General features: G+C 42.7%; 1 protein-coding gene across 1 annotated transcript in view; it reads left to right on the top strand.

Moving 5' to 3' along the window:
• The window catches only part of NALCN (sodium leak channel, non-selective), a 309533-nt gene that overhangs the window by 246362 nt on the left and 40221 nt on the right, over nucleotides 1-22950 (top strand). Inside the window, exons 21-30 of the mRNA XM_070751235.1 lie at nucleotides 704-795; nucleotides 4947-5069; nucleotides 11813-11869; nucleotides 12082-12202; nucleotides 13342-13473; nucleotides 13995-14162; nucleotides 15363-15467; nucleotides 18443-18549; nucleotides 21135-21255; nucleotides 21352-21450. Of these exons, the coding sequence (XP_070607336.1) occupies nucleotides 704-795; nucleotides 4947-5069; nucleotides 11813-11869; nucleotides 12082-12202; nucleotides 13342-13473; nucleotides 13995-14162; nucleotides 15363-15467; nucleotides 18443-18549; nucleotides 21135-21255; nucleotides 21352-21450 (1125 nt within the window). The remainder of the gene's footprint in view (nucleotides 1-703; nucleotides 796-4946; nucleotides 5070-11812; nucleotides 11870-12081; nucleotides 12203-13341; nucleotides 13474-13994; nucleotides 14163-15362; nucleotides 15468-18442; nucleotides 18550-21134; nucleotides 21256-21351; nucleotides 21451-22950) is intronic.

Raw genomic sequence — 22950 nt, 5'->3', positions numbered from 1 at the left:
GAGAAAGTAGACTTGCCATATCTAAAACTAGTCTAATGCTTCCTTAACCTTCTATAATCAACATACTTCCAAGTGGATCAACTCTAGAAAGCTAAGGATATCTGGCTTTTATGGAATTTAAGTTAAATAGTCTCTTAAACAATATATTTGGGACATGGATAAAATAGCCTGATGCTGTGCAATTGGAAATGTTATCAAAAATCTCTGTCCTGTTTCTTACTTTTTTTGGTAATTACCCTTCAGAACACTGCTATAAATTTTTACTATCCCAGCTAAACATTCAGCTTTCTATAATATTCAGAATGGCTACATTCTTATTTCTACAAAGTCAAGGCCATTTTTATTGGATTGATTGTTGCTCCTTAATCATAATAAATTGTTGCTTAAGATCCACTATAATCCATCTTAGAAATTAAATGTAATTTCTAACTCCCTAATAACTACTTCAGCACTGAATTAATATTAAACTCTTAATATCATCAAGCATGCTTAAATTTAATTGGACAAATGTAATAATTAAAGTGCAGAATGGTAAAGAAAACATTTAATAATAAATAGCTGATCATAATTACTGATAGTTTTTATTTTCTCCCGACCCAGATTAAAAACTTCCTTTTTCTCTTTTAAAAGTTTTATGCAATTGCATACTGTTAATTTTTTACAGTAAAAAATAGAAAACAGATTTAATTTTTTTTTCTTTCAGCATTCTAATACAGTGAGGTACAGAAATGCACAAAGAGAAGACAGTGAAATAAAAATGATCCAAGAAAAGAAAGAACAAGCAGAAATGAAAAGGTATTTTAAATGTAACTTTTATATCAGTATATAAGACTGATCTAAATCCCAGTTAGGCATTCATTGCTTAGTGAATTTTAAATGGTTACTCCACTGATAGATTGATTAAATCTGGACAAATTGTTTATAAGTGGAATCAAGCATATTTTCTTTGCATATACAGTGATACCTCGTCTTACAAACCCCTCGTCATACAAACTTTTCGAGATAGAAACCCGGGGTTTAAGATTTTTTTGCTTCTTCTTACAAACTATTTTCACCTTACAAACCCACCACCACCACTGTGATGCAGCGCCTCCGGACTTCCATTGCCAGCAAAGCACCCATTTTTGCGCTGCTGGGATTTCCCTGAGCTCCCCTCCATGGGAAACACCACCTTCAGACTTCTGTGTTTCTGCGATGTTGCAGGGGAATACCAGCAGGGGAATACCAGCAGTGCAAAAACAGGCGCTTCACTGGCAACGGAAGTCCGGAGGTGGGGTTTCCCAGCGAGTGGAGCCTCAGTGAAATTGCAGCATCATAAAAGCACAGAAGTCCAGAGGTAGGGTTTCCCATGGAGGGGAGCCTCAGAGAAAACCCAGCAGTGTAAAAACGGGTGCTTCGGCTGGCAAAAGGGGTGAATTTTGGGCTTGCACGCATTAATTGCTTTTCCATTGATTCCTATGGAAAACATTGTTTCGTCTTACAAACTTTTCACCTTAAGAACCTCGTCCCAGAACCAATTAAGTTTGTAAGACAAGGTATCACTGTATCTCATAAATCTTTGTATAGATTTCAAAGGCCAGCAATATTTTAAAAGGGACACATTCTTTGCTGTACATACATCTTCTGAGAGCTTACAATCATAATAGCTAGTGGCATATTTACACCATTATCATCCAGGATCCAACCTTCTCTATGGGTGTTCTGTCAGGTTCTCTGGTAGACTTCTCCCAAAAATTCCCACATACAAATTTCAGACACACACACATTTGAAAATTCAAAACAATGTTCTTCATAATGAAAATTCACTTAAACCAAGCCCTCTTTTGGTATAGCAAAGAGCACTCGTCTCCAAACAAACTGGTAATTTGTACAAGTCCCTTATCAGTTCTGTGATACTTAGCTTGCAGCTGTGAGGCAATTCACAGTCCTTCTTCTTTCACAAAGTGAAACACACTTTGCTCTGGTTTAGTTTCAAAGCGGGGAAAAATCAGCACACAAAAGATCAAAGTCAGTAAAGCAGTCACGAAACACAAGGATCAGATAATCCTCCACAATGGCCAAACCCACAGGCCGCTATTTATAGCAGCCTCACTAATTACCACAGCCCCACCCAACCACAGGTGGCCTCATTTTCTTTGATAATAATCTCTCAGTTGTTGTTGCCTATGCATCACTCTCCGCATGCGTGGCTGTATCATTAACTCTTGTTCCGAATCCAAGGAGGAGCTAGATAATTGATCTCCTTCTGAGCTGTCTGCCCCACTCTCCTCCTCCCTGTCACTCATGTCTTCTTGGACAGAGGAGCCTTCATCAGCAGATTCTACCGGGGGCAAAACAGGCCTGCAGCATGTGGATGTCTCCCCCACATCCACAGTCCTTGGGGCAGGAGCTGGGCCAGAGCTAGCCACAACAATGGGAAGAAAAGGTTGGGATAGTACTTAGCCACAGAAAATCCTAAAGATTGTCTGGTTGGCGGTTGGTCAGGATTCAGGCCTGTTTACAGGATGGAAGGTTGCATTGCTCATTCCAAAAGATGGATCTGTGGTAGAATAACGGAATTAAAGAGAAATCATGGCAGAGTGCCAAGATATTTCTCTTTGCAGCATTTATTGTTTATATACAGTTTTCCAAGCGGCAAAAGGTAGGAAAGAGCAACAGCATTTTCACTGGTCAATTCCCCCTTCACCTTCTCTATGAGCATCTTGTTATTGCAACCTAGATGGGATCATGTACCAGCCTGATCATTCTGGGCATGTGAACTGGGTGATCTCATGTAGGCATGAGAAGCCCACTTCTCAATAATTCTGGGAATCTTTCACATAGAAAGAGAACGTATGTTCCGAACGGATTTAACTGTTGTTCATAAAATCATACATCACAATGTACTCCCTGTTGGCGACTACTTCACCTTTAACAAGGCGAGTGACATAGGGGAAGGTTTGGTAGGGAAGGTTTGCCTATTTGCCGATGACTCTAAAGTGTGCAATAGGGTTGATATTCCTGGAGGGATCTGTAATATGGCAAATGATTTAGCTTTACTAGATAAATGGTCAAAGCAATGGAAACTGCACTTTAATGTTTCCAAATATAAAATAATGCACTTGGGGGAAAGGAATCCTCAATCTGAGTATTGTATTGGCAGTTCTGTGTTAGCAAAAACTTCAGAAGAGAAGGATTTATGGGTAGTGATTCCTGACAGTCTCAAAATGGGTGAGCAGTGTGGTCGGGCGGTAGGAAAAGCAAGTAGGATGCTTGGCTGCATAGCTAGAGGTATAACAAGCAGGACGAGGGAGATTGTGATCCCCTTATATAGAGCACTGGTGAGACCACATTTGGAATACCGTGTTCAGTTCTGGAGACCTCATGTACAAAAAGATATTGACAAAATTGAACGGGTCCAAAGACGGGCTACCAGAATGGTGGAAGGTCTTAAGCATAAAACGTATCAGGAAAGACTTAATGAACTCAATCTGGAGGACAGAAGGAAAAGGGGGGACATGATCGAAACATTTAAATATGTTAAAGGGTTAAATAAGGTTCAGGAGGGAAGTGTTTTTAATAGGAAAGTGAACACAAGAACAAGGGGACACAATCTGAAGTTAGTTGGGGGAAAGATCAAAAGCAACATGAGAAAATATTATTTTACTGAAAGAGTAGTAGATCCTTGGAACAAACTTCCAGCAGACGTGGTTGGTAAATCCACAGTAACTGAATTTAAACACGTCTGGGATAAACATACAGTATATCCATCCTAAGATAAAATACAGGAAATAGTATAAGGGCAGACTAGATGGACCATGAGGTCTTTTTCTGCCGTCAGACTTCTATGTTTCTAACAACAACAACACAAGAGCACGCAATAGATACAAACCAAATGTAAATCGCTCCAAACTAGACTGCAGAAAATACGATTTCAGCAATAGAGTGGTCAATGCCTGGAATTCACTACCGGACTCTGTTGTTTCTTCCCCCAATCCCAAAATCTTCAACCTTACATTATCTACAATAGACCTCTCCCCTTTTCTAAGAGGTCTGTAAGGGGCGTGCAAAGTGCACCTTTGTGCCTTCCGTTCCTGTCCTAATGTGTTTTTATCTTTTCTATCTCTACTTTATTCTTATATTATGTTAAACATACTACAATACAATACTATATTTGTATGACAAATAAAAATAAATAAATAAATAATAAATAAATAAATAAATCTTATGGGGTTCACCCTCTGACTCCTGCATATAGGGTTCTTTGTGTTTGTTTAGTTCCCGTTGAATAATCATCATAGCTGACCAGAGGCTTTCTGTAGCTCACATTTAACATGGTCTCAATTACACAATACAGTGATACCTCATCTTACAAACGCCTCGTCATACAAACTTTTCGAGATACAAACCCGGGGTTTAAGATTTTTTTGCCTCTTCTTACAAACTATTTTCACCTTACAAACACGCCGCCGCCGTTGGGATGCCCCGCCTCTGGACTTCCTTTGCCAGCGAAGTACCCGTTTTTGCGCTGCTGGGATTCCCCTGAGGCTCCCCTCCATGGGAAACCCCACCTCCGGTTTTCCGTGTTTTTGTGATGCTGCAGGGGAATCCCAGCAGGGGAATCCCAGCAGTGCAAAAACGGGCACTTCGCTGGCAATGGAAGTCCGGAGGTGGGGTTTCCCATGGAGAGGAGCCTCAGGGGAATCACAGCAGCTCAAAAACCAACGTTTCAGCTGGCAAAAGGGGTGAATTTTGGGCTTGCACGCATTAATCGCTTTTCCATTGATTCCTATGGGAAACATTGTTTCATCTTACAAACTTTTCACCTTAAGAACCTCGTCCCGGAACCAATTAAGTTTGTAAGACAAGGTATCACTGTACTGTGATATTGCTGCTAACCAAACGAAATTTAGGAAAAAAAATGTATATATTGATTGCTGACTCTGTAATCACGTTGTTCTTGAAAGAAAAGTTCAGGAAGAAGAGCTGCGGGAGAATCACCCCTATTTTGACAAGCCTCTTTTCATAGTGGGTCGGGAACACAGATTTAGGAATTTCTGCCGAGTTGTAGTCAGAGCTCGCTTTAATGCGTAAGTATATGTGCAGCTTATGATTTGATTCACTTGCTTTGATTCACTATGTTCTGTTATTAAAAAGCTTTGGCAAAATAACATCAATAACTAATCAGAGACACTTTAACATATCTAGCAATTATGTATTTTGCAAATGTTTCTTGGCTTTATTACTGGTTTTATTCTTTCAACCATAAACGGAAACTGAGAGATCTGCGTGCACTGCTTTTGAAACATAAAGTCACAGAATAATGTTCCTTTATTTTTCAAAATTTGCAAATGAATTCAGGGGTGTGAATGTCATGATGCCTTCTGCGCAGATTGCCCTTGACACCCATTTGAATATTGTGCAGATGTGGGAGCTGATAGAGGAGAACATTATGGTCACTGTACTTTATAGTTCTCCTAAAGCCTTCCAATCAGCCAGCAGTATGGCTGGACTTCAAATCCCTCTCTGAGAAATTCATGTGCTCAGCTAAAATAAAATAAGCTATTTTGGGTGTGGTCATGATATACAGGAGTGGTGTGATGCAAACCCAGAGCCATGCAAATTTTAGAACTATGACAGAATACTTGCTGCAATCCAATTCTCTCCAGGTGAACTGGAACATCAATTCCCAGAGATACAAAACAATATATTGGAGAGCACCAGTTTTGAGGAAGGATTTAAGGACTTGGATTTGAACTAAAAGTATAAAATGCAATATAAATTGTCTTGATATTTCAGAAGACATATTAATTTATTTTATTTTATTTATTTATTTTGTCCAATACACAAAGGGTTTTAGTGGGTATATGTGTGTGTGTGTGTGTGTGTGTGTGTATGTGTATGTGTATGTACATATTTTTTTAATGTCGGATCACGCTGGTATATTGAAGGAACGTCACAGCTCCTTTTTGCCTCTAGGCCCAACCCAGGACCATTTCAAGGCAGTTAATTTATTCATATCCGACAACTATATTCTGTATGTATCAAATGTTTTTAGCTGGAATTTTAAAATTAAGGGAGACTAGGATGGTCCCATTTCGGCCTTGTTCTGGCCTCATCAGCTAGCCACACCCTTCCTTACTGGGATTCGATCTGGCAGCCTCTCCCTTGAAAGGCAGAGAATTAGCAATTGAGCCACCAGACCTTGATCCCTCCAGCTCTGTACCAGGGAGGGGCTATATGTTTTTTTTTATGTCGGATCACGCTGGTATATTGAAGGAACGTCACAGCTCCTTTTTGCCTCTAGGCCCAACCCAGGACCATTTCAAGGCAGTTAATTTATTCATATCCGACAACTATATTCTGTATGTATCAAATGTTTTTAGCTGGAATTTTAAAATTAAGGGAGACTAGGATGGTCCCATTTCGGCCTTGTTCTGGCCTCATCAGCTAGCCACACCCTTCCTTACTGGGATTCGATCTGGCAGCCTCTTATGATCTGACATTATACACACACACACACACACACACACACACACACACTAAAATACATGATGAAGCTTATAGAGGAGATACTCATAGTAAAATATATCTAAGAAAGAATAGAAAAGAAGATATAATAATAGAACATATCAATGAAAGAATAGAAGAAGAGATATAGGAATAGAAGAAAGGTATAGGAGATATAGGGGAGTAATAGGACAGGGGACGGAAGGCACACTAGTGCACTTGTACTCGCCCCTTACTGACCTCTCAGGAATGACCTCTTAGGAATCTGGATAGGTCAACCGTAGATAAGTCACTGGTTTTGTTTCCATTAATGGATAGCCAATGTAGTTGTTAATTAAAGAGATAAAATTTGTCCTTATATGTGACCAGTGCTTAAGTCTAAAATTAAGTCACAGTCTAAACTATATCTATTAACATTAGATTTAAGAAACTGGTAGAACATTTTAGCCAAGTTATTTATTTATTTATTTATTTATTATTTATTTATTATTTGGATTTGTATGCCGCCCCTCTCCGAAGACTCGGGGCGGCTCACAACAAGTGAAAAACAATCCAATACAATCCAATTAATTAAAATATTATAAGTTTAAGAAAATCCCCAATACTAACATACACACATACAGGCATACCATATATAACTTCAACGTGCCCAGGGGGAGATGTTTAGTTTCCCCATGCCCGACGGCAAAGGTGGGTTTTAAGGAGTTTACGGAAGGCAGGAAGAGTAGGGGCAGTTCTGATCTCCGGGGGGAGTTGGTTCCAGAGGGCCGGTGCCGCCACAGAGAAGGCTCTCCCCCTGGGGCCCGCCAACCGGCATTGTTTAGTTGACGGGACCCGGAGGAGGCCCACTCTGTGGGACCTAATCGGTCGCTGGGATTCGTGCGGCAGAAGGCGGTCTCGGAGATATTCTGGTCCAGTGCCATGAAGGGCTTTAAAGGTCATAACCAACACTTTGAATTGTGACCGGAAACTGATCGGCAACCAATGCAGACTGCGGAGTGATGGTGAAACATGGGCATACCTGGGTAAGCCCATGACTGCTCTCGCAGCTGCATTCTGCACGATCTGAAGTTTCCGAACACTTTTCAAAGGTAGCCCCATGTAGAGAGCATTACAGTAGTCGAACCTCGAGGTGATGAGGGCATGAGTGACTGTGAGCAATGAGTCCCGGTCCAGATAGGGCCGCAACTGGTGCACCAGGCGAACCTGGGCAAACGCCCCCCTCGCCACAGCCGAAAGATGGTTCTCTAATGTCAGCTGTGGATCGAGGAGGACGCCCAAGTTGCGGACCCTCTCTGAGGGGGTCAATGATTCCCCCCCCAGGGTAATGGACGGACAGATGGGATTGTCCTTGGGAGGCAAAACCCACAGCCACTCCGTCTTATCCGGGTTGAGTTTGAGTCTGTTGACACCCATCCAGGCCCCAACAGCCTCCAGGCACCGGCACATCACTTCCGCCGCTTCGTTGACTGGGCATGGGGTGGAGATGTAAAGCTGGGTATCATCGGCATATTGATGATACCTCACCCCATGTCCTTGGATGATCTCACCCAGCGGTTTCATGTAGATGTTAAATAGCAAGGGGGAGAGGACCGACCCCTGAGGCACCCCACAAGGGAGAGACCTCGGAGTCGACCTCTGACCCCCCACTAACACCGACTGCGACCGGCCAGAGAGGTAGGAGGAGAACCACTGAAGCACAGTGCCTCCCACCCCCAACCCCTCCAACCGGTGCAGAAGGATACCATGGTCGATGGTATCGAAAGCCGCTGAGAGGTCGAGGAGCACCAGGACAGAGGATAAACCCCTGTCCCGGGCCCGCCAGAGATCATCCATCAACGCGACCAAAGCGGTTTCCGTGCTGTAACCGGGCCTGAAGCCCGACTGCCGGGGACCAAGATAATCGGCTTCTTCCAAGGACCGCTGGAGCTGGAGTGCCACCACCTTCTCGACAACCTTCCCCATGAAGGGAAGGTTGGAGACTGGACGATAGTTGTTAAGTACTGCTGGGTCCAGGGAGGGCTTCTTGAGGAGGGGGCGCACAAGCGCTTCTTTATAGAGTGATGGAAAAACTCCCCTCCCCAAGGAAGCGTTGGTAATCTCCTGGGCCCAGCTCCGTGTCACCTCCCTGCTGGCCGAAACCAACCAGGAGGGACACGGATCCAGTAAACAGGTGGCAGAACTCACAGCTCCAATGGCCTTGTCCACTTCATCAGGTGTCACCAGATCAAACTCTTCCCAGACAGATGGACAAGTACGTGCCCCAGTCACCTCGACTGACTCGTTGTCAGTCGACTCTGTTTTACAATTGGAGTCGAGGTCGGCCCGGATCTGAGCGACTTTATCAGCGAAAAACGTGTTAAACTCCTCGGCACTACTCTGCAAGGGCTCCCCAACTCCCCCCTGATTAAGAAGGGAGCGGGTCACCCTAAACAGAGCGGCCGGGCGGGATTCCGCTGATGCAATCAAGGCGGCATGGTACGCGCATCTTGCCGCCTTGAGCGCCACTTTGTAAGTCTTAATAAAAGCTCTTACAAGTGTTCGATCAGATTCAGACCTACTCTTCCTCCATCGCTTCTCTAGACGTCTCTTTTGGCGTTTCAACTCCCGGAGCTCCTCGTTGAACCATGGAGCTCTACGGGGTCTAGCGCCACGGAGAGGTCGCAAAGGCGCAATCCGGTCAAGAGCCTCCGCAGCAGCCGTATTCCAGGCCTCCGCAAGAGACTCTGCCGAACTGTGGATGAGTGCCTCTGCAATAACCCCAAGCGCCGTCTGGAAACCCTCTGGATCCATTAGGCGTCTGGGGCGGAACATCTTCATTGGTTCCGCCTCCCTGCGGGGAAGGATTGGAGCCAGGAAGTTAAGCCGTAGTAGAAAATGGTCTGACCATGACAAAGGCACTGCTTCTAAGCCCCTTAGTCTCAGACCATTACTCAATTGCTCGGAAAGGAATACCATGTCAGGTGCGTGCCCCCCCTCATGAGTTGGACCCCGTACTACTTGAGTCAGGTCCATGGCTGTCATGGTGGTCATGAACTCCTGTGCCAACCCCGAGGTTTCGCCGAGTGACGGCAGGTTGAAGTCCCCCAAGACAATAAGTCTGGGGAACTCCACCGCCAACCCGGCTACCTCCTCGAGTAGCACAGGCAGGGCTTTTGACACGCAGCTGGGAGGCAGGTACGTGAGAAATAAGCCCACCTGAACCCCTAAGTCCAACCTCATCAAGAGTGACTCGCAACCCGCAATTTCCGGAGCAATGAGTCCACGCAGGCAAAGGCTCTCCCTGGCTATAATAGCCACTCCTCCCCCCCTTCCCTGGGGTCGAGGTTGATGCCATATCTGAAACCCAGCTGGGCAAATTTCGGAGAGAGGAACACCTCCCTCCGGGCCCAGCCAGGTTTCAGTGATACATGCCAGGTCGGCCTCCTCATCCAGGATCAAATCCCGGATGAGGAGAGCTTTATTTACCACCGACCTGGCATTAAGTAGCAGCAACCTGAGTCCAGGGCCAGAGTTACACTCATCACCAGTACCCAAGATTGGGCTCACAGAGTTGGAACAAGGGACCGTTATTAAGCAACGGTCTCTCGTTCCCCTGGAACGGCTAACTCTGTGACCCCCGCCATATCTGCCTCTCCCCAGCAACACAGGGATATTCCGGCCCTCTGCCACCCCAGAGATCAGTGCCCCTTCCTCCCCTGCCTCCCGAGCGTCGGGTGGGCCAATTCTGTCACTCATACTACTGTCACTCATCCCATCCATGCCATATTCCCACCCACCCCAACCATCACACTCATACTCATTCATTCCATATACAACATTAAATCTACTCCAGTCATCCATTAATTAGAAACCCCCCCCAATATTAAAAGAGGATTAAATTAATAATAGATAAAAATGCTGATAGAATATAGCACAGTATAATACATATAAATAGAATAAAAAAGTTCACAAGATTAATAATTAATAAAATGGTATAAAATGTTAAAAATGGTATAAATCAGTTCTTAATATTAATTATTAGCTAATCGTCGGTTAATCAATCGGCCCAGGTGTAGTGTCTTTATAGGTCTTCAATATAACTTAGATCTTTAAAAAAGTCTTAAAAACTGCTGTTGTTTTTTCCAGCCGGTCCACTAGGGGGCATAGATCTTCTGTAAAGTGCATAGACGTGCATAGAAACCAGGGGGGGGGGGAGGGGGGGGGACAAACAAGATAGTCATTTGCAAAGTTAGTATAAGCAATGTCCATGGCCAATTGGCCATATTGGTCCCAGGCAACCAGTCAACCAGTCCCAGGCAACCAGTCCCATCCTTCTCACTCTCCTCCATAGTTCATCGTCCAGCAAGCCCGTCTCCACAGTCTTTCCCACCTACTCCTCCCTTGGCACCAGCAGCTCACACCTGCTGGTGCCATACAGGAAGGGGGGGGGGCGGGGGGGTCGTTATTCCAAATATGCCCCGCCAGCAATTTTCCTCCACTGGAACAGGTCGCTCTTCGTCACCTCCATTTCCCCTGCTCTCTCTCTGCTTCGACGCTGGTCACTCTCACTCACCAGGTCGGGGGGGGGGGGTGTCGGTTCAGTGCCCCCACACTCCACGTTCCACGTTCTTTCAACACGTTCTTTCAGCACCATCCACTTTCCTCCTTTCCTCCTTCTCCGTTGTTTCTTAATTTTTGTGCAAAGCACCGCCGCCATCTCTCGCGTCCCAATCAGCCACCTCTCGACGCTGCGGTCTTTTCCGGTGTCTACAGCACCCTCCGGCCCCCACCATCTCCGGCCCCCACCATCTCGGAACAATCTGCTCCCATCTGTCGGGCCGGGTCTGGGGATTCAGCCCGACAGTCGCTCTGCCTCTTCTCGGCTGCTCTCTTCCCTCCGATGTCAAAGACTTTGCGCGCGCTGCCGCCGCCATCTTCCGCGTCCCAGCTGGTTCCACGTCCCAGCTGGTCGCCCCGCAGACACTCACGCGCCTCTGCCCCCAGCCTCAGAGCTCTGCAGTTGGGGATACAGTTGGGGGTGCAGCAGCCACAGCGATAACAGACAACCTCCCATCCTGGACCAACATTTCCGACGATATACCGTTGTTCAAGGGAGCGGCGGACCCACCATCTCCCCACCGCTCGAACCGGAACCGGAATTGTGAATTGTGGGGTCATAAATGAAAATGTTCAATCCCCAAATGGCTGTGGATTTGTAGTTTTGCTATTGTTTATTTTAAAAAAAATACTCTTCATTTCAAATGCAGATTATCTTGTATAATAATAATAATAATAATAATTGAATGATACATACTCTAAACTTTTTTCCTCTCTGCTACAGCTCTAAAACAGATCCTGTTACTGGAGCAGTTAAAAACACAAAATATCATCAACTTTAGTAAGCAAAAATGAATTTATGCATTTTATATATTGATGTACACTTTTTTCCAAACTTACATTTCTCTGGAAAATGTTTTCTTAGAATAATTATTTCTAAGATGTCAACATTGTGAAAGATTCTCTATTTTTACTAGTCCAATTTATATTTGACTGATATTTATAATTTCTGAAGCCTCATTGACACTTGGTGTGTTCCACTTTATTTTGCAGTGATTTGCTGGGATTGGTTACTTATCTAGACTGGGTAATGATCATTGTCACCATCTGTTCCTGTATTTCAATGATGTTTGAATCCCCTTTTCGAAGAGTAATGCATGCACCTACTTTACAGGTAATTTTCTGAAAATAATTAATTTGGATATAGTATTTTTATTTATTTATTTATTGTTAGAGTTGGAAGGGGCCATGTGAGGGTGCTGCAAAGTCCCTGAGGGAACGATGTCTTCAACCCCAGCCATGGGGGCTCACTCACGAACGCGAATCCTAGAAAGAAGACTTGGACACATCTCTCTCTGGGTGAAATGACACAGTATTGAGCTGTGCACCTCCTTTTATTGGGGGAATATGCAAATGGGAATGATTACACATACATGTCAAGTAATATACAAACATCCAATAGCATAACTCTGAAACATGACACAACTTCCGAGTCCTTCCTATCTCCATATGGCACGTAACTAGTTTCTACTGAACAAATGTCTCTCATGGCCAATTTCCTGGGACCTTTTGTTGTTTAACACAGCTATCTCCTGTTTACCACAAAGCAAGGTCTTTTATCACAGCCTTCGTCCTGTTTACCCCAGGCAATGTAAATTGCATCTTTTGATCACACAGTTCTTTTCCTGTTGACACATTCTTGTTATCCAAGGAGCGTTCTGAATCGTTTTATGGCCAGTCACTTCCTAAGCAGATTTCACCAGAAGTACAGACTTATGTGATTTTTACGTGCAGTCCTGTCCTGGCTAATGGAATCGGAGTGTATAAGGCATTTACGTTAGAAGTCCAGATATAGTGTAATCCTATCCTAACATGCTATGGCAGCTGCAACCATGTGGGTCATCAAGTCCAACCCCCTGCCTAAGCAGGAACCCTATTTTTTGGAAACCTTATTGCAGGGGTGTCAAACTGGATTTCTTCAAGGGCCGGATCATCATTGTAGTTCTCTTTCATGGGTCAGCAGAGGGCGGCAGAGAGAATGGGGGAGCCAAAAACAGGCCTCCTGAGGCCCCCATGTGGCCCATTTTCAGCCAGCAGAGTACTGCTGGAAGCCATGGAGGGTGAAAATGAGATGCGTGGGAGGTACATTTTGAGCCCTTTTTCAGCAATAGAAGCACTATATTCCCAGGCAGACACTGAGGGCCGGATTTAAGCACCCCGCAGGCCACAACCAGCCCGCTGGCCTTCAATTTGACACCCCTACCTTACTGTTATTTTGTAAAAAGAAAAAAAGTCCTTTTCTTTGTTTTTCAGATTGCTGAATATGTTTTTGTAATATTTATGAGTATTGAACTTAACTTGAAGATTATGGCTGATGGACTGTTTTTTACACCAACGGCAGTCATCAGAGATTTTGGAGGTGTCATGGATATTTTTATATACCTTGTAAGTTTTTGTTGTTAAAGTTAATTTATATTGACTGGTCCCTAATATGATTTGCTTCCTTATTAGTACCCAGACTATCATTAAGTGTTGTACCTCATTATTCTTGACAAACGTATTTTTCTTTTATGTACACTGAGAGCATGTGCACCAAGACAAATTCCTTGTGTGTCCAATCACACTTGGCCAACAAAAAAATCCATTCTATTCTATTCTTAATTCAAACCAGTAAAAAGTAGAACCTATGTTAAGAGTTAAAAATTTGTATCCATATTGAATCAGTTTCATACAAAGTTCCAAATACCTTCAATTGCATGTTTATAATATATAAACAATTAAATTTAACATATTTGCAAAAATAGACTACCTGGAGCCTATGAGTATTTAAAATAAAGAAGTTGCATTGTTTTATTAATGTGTTATTTTCATCATGGTGCTAAAGTTTTATTTTACAGCTGACAATGTTTATGTATGAAACACATTTTAATACTCACATTTCAGGTTATTTTCCCCTCTTTCCAAAGGTAAGCCTGATATTTCTCTGTTGGATGCCCCAAAATGTTCCTGCTAAGTCAGGAGCTCAGCTGCTAATGGTTCTACGATGTCTTCGGCCTCTTCGGATTTTTAAACTGGTGCCTCAGATGAGAAAAGTTGTTCGGGAACTATTTAGTGGCTTCAAAGAAATCTTTCTAGTGAGTAATATATATGGTTTCTTTTTCCAAATAGTATATATATATTTTAGAAGGGAAACTATCAAAACATCTTTCATAAGAACTCTCCAAATACATTTAATGAATTAATCTATTTGGGTCTTGTCTAAATCAGACTCTATTCCATTGAGGGCCACATCAGGGTTGTGTTTGACTTGGGGGGGCAGAGGGTATGGCTTGCTCAACATCATTTCTGTCAGGGGTGCTTCTGTTGACCCGAGTGCTCTGCTAGTAAAAACAGTCTCTCAAGCTTCATTTTTGACTGCCATGGCTTCCTGCAACCCTCTGCCAGTGAAAACAGAGTTCGGGAGGGCTCTCCTGAGCTCCATTTTCTCTGGAAGAGGGTTGCAGGAGGCTTTGGCAACTGGAAACAGAGCTTGGGAGCCTGTTTTGTTCTGCCAGAAGCACCACAGGCCAGTCCTTCACATACGGTTTCCATGGCAGCCCCCGCAGGCCAGAGCTAAGTACCCCCGTGGCCCAGATCCGACCCCTGGGCCATGAGTTTGACACCTCTGGTCTAAATCCATCCATTTATAAGCTCTGATCACATCCATAAATTAGTAGAATAGACATCAGCTGGCTCTCGTATTGAGCATAACATTAAATTATTTTTAATGTGGGGCATAACATTAAGAATAATAGGTGATATTTTGAACTGGGAAAAACATTACATTTCTTTGGGAATGCATTAAATTTTATCATGTTTACACAAAGAAATGAACTGATGTGGTGCTATGTTCCATCTTCTCCCAAGTTCTGAATACCAAATTTTACCAAGTGTTAAAAGTAAACTTTGCACTTCGCAATGCATGGGTGACATGGTTTCATATAAGCATATGGGTTGCTTTTAAAGAATTATAGTTCAATCTGAATCCTATGGTTGGCAGAATAGGACGTTTTTGTTTGTGCACATGCTTGAAGAGATGTTCATATGAATGCATGAAATATATAGCAAATAGTTTATTATTTGAACAGGATGGGGAGTAAATTTGAAGGATGAGAAAACATGGAAAAGAAATCACTTAGTTGCCATCCTCAAAACGTGGTTGGAGCAACCCGTTCTCCTTCCTTGTAATTCTATAATGAAAGCGATTGTGTAGCAAAAGTTGTTCCAGAAAATGTAAGAGAAAAATACAGCTGTACTGGAGAAGGTTTGACTCCTTTTCATGTTTTTTTTTTCAGGTTTCAATCCTTTTATTGACATTAATGCTTGTTTTTGCAAGCTTTGGAGTTCAACTTTTTGCTGGCAAACTGGCCAAATGCAATGATCCTCATATAATTGCAAGAGTAAGAACAACTTTTATGTACTTAGATAAATTCCTCTTTCTTCTTTTGCACATTTTCATTGACCGATGAAATTTAATTTATGGTGATATTATGTAGAAGCATTCCAAAAAAGGAATAGAAGTGAAAGTATATCTATAAAGTCAAGTCACTTCTCACTGTTTCATTTATTTAAAAATATTTTTGGACTCCCTTTTAGAGTGTTGCCTCTTACAATGGTTTCTACCATATATACTTATCTAAGCACAAACATATAAACATCAGTGCAACTTTTAAATAATAATAAATTATCACAGAAGTGCAAAAATTGCAAGCAAGGATGTAACTGAAGAGGTTGAGTATTTAGCTTAGTGAGAACAGTAAAATCCAATAATTGTGCCTTTCCCGACATATAAGAATTGAAGCATTGAGAGGGAACAGTTTAGCTAAGAGAGTTCCAGAGTCCAGACTATCAGGATAATTATGATTTAATAGCTGACCAGCTACTGTCATCTTGTAATACTGTAACAATGATGCAGTGGTAGCAATGAATCAGCAGGGTTATTTGACTGCTACTGCTTTAAGAGGCTAGCCGCCCTGAGTCCACGGAGAGGGGCGGCATACAAATCCAATAAATAAATAAATAAATAAATAATAAGTAAATAAATAAGTAAATAAATAAATAAGTAAATAAATAAATTTAAAATAATATAATATAATATAATATAATACAGTGGTACCTCATCTTACGAACGCCTCTTCTAACAAACTTTTCAAGATACGAACCCAGTGTTTAAGATTTTTTTGCCTCTTCTTCCGAACTATTTTCACCTTACAAACCCAAGCAGCTGCTGCTGGGATGAAGGGGTTTCTTTTTTTCCCCTTTTTTGAAGAAAGAAAAGGGAGGGGCAGCTTGGAGTAGGAAACATTTTGCAGAGAACAACGTGCTTGCAAAGGAACTGAAAGGGTGTCTTTTTAAGAAAGAAAAGGGAGGAGGGAGGGGCAGCTTGGGGGACGAAAAATTTTGCAGAGAACAACGTGTTTGCAAAGGAACTGAAAGGGTGTCTTTTTAAGAAAGAAAAGGGAGGAGGGAGGGGCAGCTTGGGGGAGGAAAAATTTTGCAGAGAATAACGTGCTTGCAAAGGCACTGAAACGGTGTCTTTTGAAGAAAGAAAAGGGAGGGGCGCCCCCCTTGCCTTTCTTCCTTCCCACTCACCCTTTAGCCTAGCCTTGCTTCTTCCACCCGCCCCCTTTAGCTGCTCCTCCCTGCCCTCTGTTCGCCTCCCTTCTAAAGTTTGGGATTTTCCTGAAGGATTTGCATTCATTATTTGCTTTTACATTGATTCCTATGGGAAACATTGTTTCATCTTACGAACTTTTCACCTTACGAACCTCCTCCTTGGACCAATTAAGTTCGTATGATGAGGTACCACTGTATAAGAGAGGCCCTCTCTCTCCGTGTATGCTTTTGTGCTGTAGTTGATGATTGATTGCCTGACTTTGCCTAGTACATGTATGTATATATTTCTTGTAGATAAACCCCTATTTGAAAGACAAATCTCTGTCTACTGTATTTTAGTCCTGGGTTGTCTCAAAATAGTTACACTATGCGCACTCTGAAAAGTTATGGACCCAGTACAGAGAGAAGGCCAGAGAGAAGAGATACTCAGCGAGAGCTTGCACCAGAATCATAGGGGCTGTGCATCGTGATGTGTTAGTGGTTAGTGCTTGTAACGGAAATAGGCAACATGGATTCCGTCAGCGTAATGGGACAAAGTTTCATGGTGTCTTGGCTGAATGAGACAAATTATCTCTGTTTACTTTATTTTGCTCCTGGGTAGTCTCAAAATTGTCACACAATGTGCACTCTGACACACACTTATACAAGGGTCGCCCAGAAAGTAATGCACCACATTTTTTTCTTCAACAATTATTTATTGAACACAATGAAACTTACACACAAGAAAGAATGATGTTTCTTCTATACTCCCTATTATTCCATATAATTTCTGTCCCATTCTATGGCCTTTCTCCAGCGAGACACAAGGGTGTGTATGCCCTGTAGGTAACACTCCTTATTCTGGTCACGAAGCCATTTCTGCACTTTGCAAATCACCTCTTCGTCATCCCCAAAATGTCTTCCGCGAATGGCATCCTTTAATGGCCCAAACAAGTAGAAGTCTGAGGGAGCTAGGTCAGGGCTGTTCCCTACAGTTTCTTTCTCCGCAGTGAGAAATTCAATGACGACACGCTGCTTGTAACATATATCATTTACAGACGCCATTACAGAGCCGGGGTGGCGCAGCAGGTAGAGTGCTGTACTGCAGGCCACTGAAGCTGACTTGTAGATCTGAAGGTCAGCGGTTCAAATCTCATTACCGGCTCAAGGTTGACTCAGCCTTCCATCCTTCCGAGGTGGGTAAAATGAGGACCCAGATTGTGGGGGCAATAGCCTAGCTCTGTTAAAAAAGTGCTATTGCTAACATGTTGTAAGCCGCCCTGAGTCTAAGGAGAAGGGCGGCATAAAAATTGAATGAATGAATGAATGAATGAATGAATGAATGAATGAATGAATTTCAAAACACTGCTACAGCTACACTATCTGTCTGAAGAAATGCAAAATTTACAAATGCATGCCTGAAAATTCAAATAATGTATATCTAAAGTTTTGCATTCGTACCATTACTGTAGGCTGAGGGGGGGAAATGGGTGCATTACTTTCTGGGCAATCCTTGTACTTTCAACTCTTGAAGTAGATGACTGGTGTTGTAAATCTGTTGTTGCTCTCAATATATTTGTGGTCTCAGTCAAAGAAAATACTGCTAAGAGTCTGGCAAAGAGTTTCTCATCATGCATTCTTCATGCATAAATTAGCTTTTCTGCATTCCTCAACATAAATGGCAGATTTTCTAAATTAACTCTTGTGTGTTTACAGTATGCTCTTGTGATATATGAAAATTTTGATTTCTATACAAAATGTGATGTTATGTTTCTGACAGGAAGATTGTCATGGTATATTCCGAATAAATGTTAGTGTTTCCAAAAATCTGAATTTGAAGCTAAAACCTGGTGAAAAAAAGCCTGGATTTTGGGTGCCTCGGGTGTGGTAAGTAATGTTCTTTTGGCCTTAATTATAGATTTATTTTTAGAATTTATGAATAGAATTACTCCAGTAGATTTATCCAATGGAATGATCATTTACAATCCTAATTTTTTAAATTCAACAGCCACATTGAAATGTGCCTTTCATCCAAAAGACGGTATATTTAGAGATTATTATTGTATGGTGAATAACAAAAAAAAATATGGACTAGTCACCTTGCTTAATTCTCTTGAGTTGCTATTTGTCAGTTTCTTCCCATCAAACTTCCCCTTTTCCCCTCCCCCGCCCAAAAAAACTATTTTTCAAAATTAAGGAGTACATAAGATCAACGGCACAGAGGGAATTTCAGGAGAGGGTAGAACCGTGATGGCGAATCTATGGCAAGAGACTATCAATCCTTGGTCTTGAAAGCTTAGAACTACGACGCCTAAAACACGATCTAAGTATTGCCCAAAAGATCATATGCTGCAACGTTCTACCTCTCAATGACTACTTCAGCTTCAACCGCAACAACACAAGAGCACGCAACAGATTCAAATTTGTTCACCTATACTTTTATATCTTTTCTTCTATTCGTTTCTTTAGCTGTATTACTACATATCTATTCTCTTCAATGTGTATTATGTATTGGACTAAATAAATAAGTATGCCACAGGTGGCATGTAGAGCCTTATCTGCCATCACAGGAGGAATTGCTGTGGATCAGCTCCAGCGCGCATGTGTGTGCTAGCCAGCTGATTTTTGGCTGGACATGGACCCTCCTCTCCCAGGAGTCTCCACACAGCCTGTTTTGAGATAAGTAAAGGGCTTTCACAGAGGCTCTGGGAGGTTCTGGAGAGCCTTTGTTGGGGGGGTGTTCTGTCGGGCTCTCTGGTAGACTCCTCCCAAAAATTCACAGGTACAAATTTCAGACACACACACGTTTGAAAATTCAAAACAATGTTCTTTATAATGAAAATTCACTTAAACCAAGCCCTCTTTTGGTATAGTAAAGAGCACTTGCCTCCAAACAAACTGGTAATTTGTACAAGTCCCTTATCAGTTCTGTGATACTTAGCTTGCAACTGTGAGGCAATTCACAGTCCTTCTTTCACAAAGTGAAACACACTTTGCCCTGGTTTAGTTTCAAAGCGGGGAAAAATCAGCACACAAAAAGTCAAAGTCAGTAAAGCAGTCACGAAACACAACGATCAGATAATCCTCCACAATGGCCAAACCCACAGGCTGCTCTTTATAGCAGCCTCACTAATTACCACAGCCCCACCCAACCACAGGTGGCCTCATTTTCTTTGATAATAATCTCTCAGTTGTTGCTGCCTATGCATCGCTCTCCTCATGCGTGGCTGTATCATTAACTCTTGTTCTGAATCCAAGGAGGAGCTAGATAATTGATCTCCTTCTGGAGCTGTCTGCCCCACTCTCCTCCTCCCTGTCACTCATGTCTTCTTGGTCAGAGGAGCCTTCATCAGCAGATTCCACCGGGGGCAAAACAGGCCTGGAGCATGTGGATGTCTCCCCCACATCCACAGTCCTTGGGGAAGGAGCTGGGCCAGAGCTAACCACAACAGGGGGGAAGGTATTTCCACCCTCTCCATCCTCCAGGAAAGCCTCTGGAGATTGGGGAAGGCAAAAACTAGGCCTTCCGGGTCCATTGGAAGTTAAGAAATGGACCGTTTCTAGTCTCCAGAGGACCTCCGGGGGGTAGGGAAGGCCGTTTTCACTCTTCCCAAACTCCTAGAAATCCTCTGGAGCCTGGGGGAGAGTAAAAAGTGAGCCCACTGTGCCATTGCATGCCAAAGCAAAGGGAGCATTGGGGGATGTCACACATTCATGCGTGGAGGGCAGGGCACATTGAATTATGGGTATGGACACATGTGCGAATTCACCATGCTGCCCTTGCTTTTGGCATGTGATGGCAAAAAGATTAGCAATCCCTGGGCTATAACAAGAGATTCACTTATATCAGGGAGTAACATGTTACTAATCTGGCAATGTCCGTAGTCTGCATTGGTTGCCGATCAGTTTCCAGTCACAATTCAAAGTGTTGGTTATGACCTATAAAGCCCTTCATGGCACCGGACCAGATTATCTCAGGGACAGCCTTCTGGTGCACGAATCCCAGCGACCAGTTAGGTCCCACAGAGTGGGTCTTCTCCGGGTCCCGTCAACTAAACAATGTCGCTTGGCGGGACCCAGGGGAAGAGCCTTCTCTGTGGCGGCCCCGGCCCTCTGGAACTAACTCCCCCCAGAGATTAGAATTGCCCCCATCCTCCTTGCCTTTCGTAAGCTGCTTAAAACCCACCTCTGCTGCCAGGCATGGGGGAATTGAGATACTCTTTCCCCCTAGGCCTTTACAATTTTATGCATGGTATGTCTGTATGTATGTTTGGTTTTTATAATAATGGGTTTTTAATTGTTTTTAGTATTGGATTATTATTATATGCTGTTTTATTATTGCTGTTAGCTGCCCCAAGTCTCCGGAGAGGGGCGGCATACAAATCCAATAAATAAATAAATAAATAAATAAATAAAATATATTGTCGGCAAACACCATTGTTTTTACTCTTAGTTTCTGTGTTGTGTTGCAGGGCTAATCCTCGAAACTTTAACTTTGACAACGTTGGTAATGCAATGCTGGCATTATTTGAAGTCCTGTCATTAAAGGGTTGGGTAGAAGTCAGAGATGTTATCATTCATCGTGTGGGTCCGGTATGTATATTCCTCAATCTGTCAGGCTGGTCAGATTTTTCCTATGAATTCTTATTAATAAAACAATTGTAATATTTTTTTAAAATTATATTTCAGATTCATGGCATATACATTCATGTTTTTGTATTCCTGGGCTGCATGATTGGACTCACCCTTTTTGTTGGAGTTGTCATTGCTAATTTCAATGAAAATAAGGTAACACTTCAGATTTTCTATATTTTGATATAGTAATCATGTTTATATTGTGTTTACTTTTGTTTTCATGTGTAATTAAACAATATTGTTGATCTAACTTATAGTTGTGTTTATATTAAGCACAAGAAATATTACCATATTTTAATTATGAGAATCTTTTTTTCATCACATGAAATATAGCATATATCTATGTATTTCCATGATTAATTTATAGTAACGGAGTTCTTATGAGAATATTTTTTTCATCACATGAAATATAGCATATATCTATGTATTTCCATGATTAATTTATAGTAACGGAGTTCAGTATAACATTTTGGGCATTGCTGTAAGCATTCCCCCTTCCCACTGGTTGCTTTTCCAGGAAGGCAACTCAGACTTGATTTAACAAATTTTCAGTAAGATTCTTAATTTAAAAGGACAGAACATACACAGAGAGAGACAGAGACAGAGACAGAGAGAGGAATTAGAAAACAACCCTTAAAACAAAGTAAAACAGAACACTGTTCCTAGTGAAAGTCTCCTTAATGATTATTCATTCCAATAATAAATATGGTAAGAAGAATCATATTTCACAAGAAGAGTCCTTCGCTCCTGCGCTCGCAACAAAATACCTTATTCAACCAGACTTGAAATACTGGAATTAGACAATTTACAACTTTGTCGCCTCCGAAATGATCTAAATGTAGTTATTATTTTATTATTATTTATTAGATTTGTATGCCGCCCCTCTCCAGAGACTTGAGGCAGCTCACAACAGCAAAGTACAGTACAAATCCAATGATTAAAAGAATAGTTTATACCCTTAGTATAAAAACAATCATAGACCCCCAAACAAACCATATATAAAATGACACGGCCAGGGGGAATCAATTTCCCCATGCCTGGCAGCAGAGATGGGTTTTTAAGAGTTTGCAAAAGGCAAGGAGAGTGGGGGCAGTCCTAATCTCTGGGGGAAGTTGATTCCAAAGGGTCGGGGGCCGCCACAGAGAAAGCTCTTCCCCTGGGTCCCACCAGACGACATTGTTTTGTCGACAGGACCCGGAGAAGGCCAACTCTGTGGGACCTAATCAGTCGCTGGGATTCGTGCGGCAGAAGGCGGTCCCACATGTATTCTGGTCCGATGCCATGAAGGTCATAACCAACACTTTGAATTGTGAACGGAAACTGATCGGCAACCAATGCAGACTGCGGAGTGTTGATGTGACATGGCATATCTGGAAAGCCCATGATTGCTCTCACAACTGCATTCTGTACGATCTGAAGTTTCCGAACACTTTTCAAAGATAGCCCCATGTAGAAAGCGTTATAGTAGTCGAGGTGATGAGGGCATGAGTGACTGAGCAGTGACTTCCGGTCCAGATAGGGCCGCAACTGGTGCCCCAGGCAAACCTGGGCAAATGCCCCCCTCGCCACAGCTGAAAGATGGTTCTGTAATGTTAGCTGTGGGTCGAGGAGGACGCCCAAGTTGCAGACCCTCTCTGATGGGGTCAGTAATTC

This window comes from Erythrolamprus reginae, chromosome 4, assembly GCF_031021105.1.
Source record: "Erythrolamprus reginae isolate rEryReg1 chromosome 4, rEryReg1.hap1, whole genome shotgun sequence".
NCBI lineage: Eukaryota > Metazoa > Chordata > Lepidosauria > Squamata > Dipsadidae > Erythrolamprus > Erythrolamprus reginae.
This window is presented reverse-complemented; position numbering and strand designations above follow the sequence as displayed.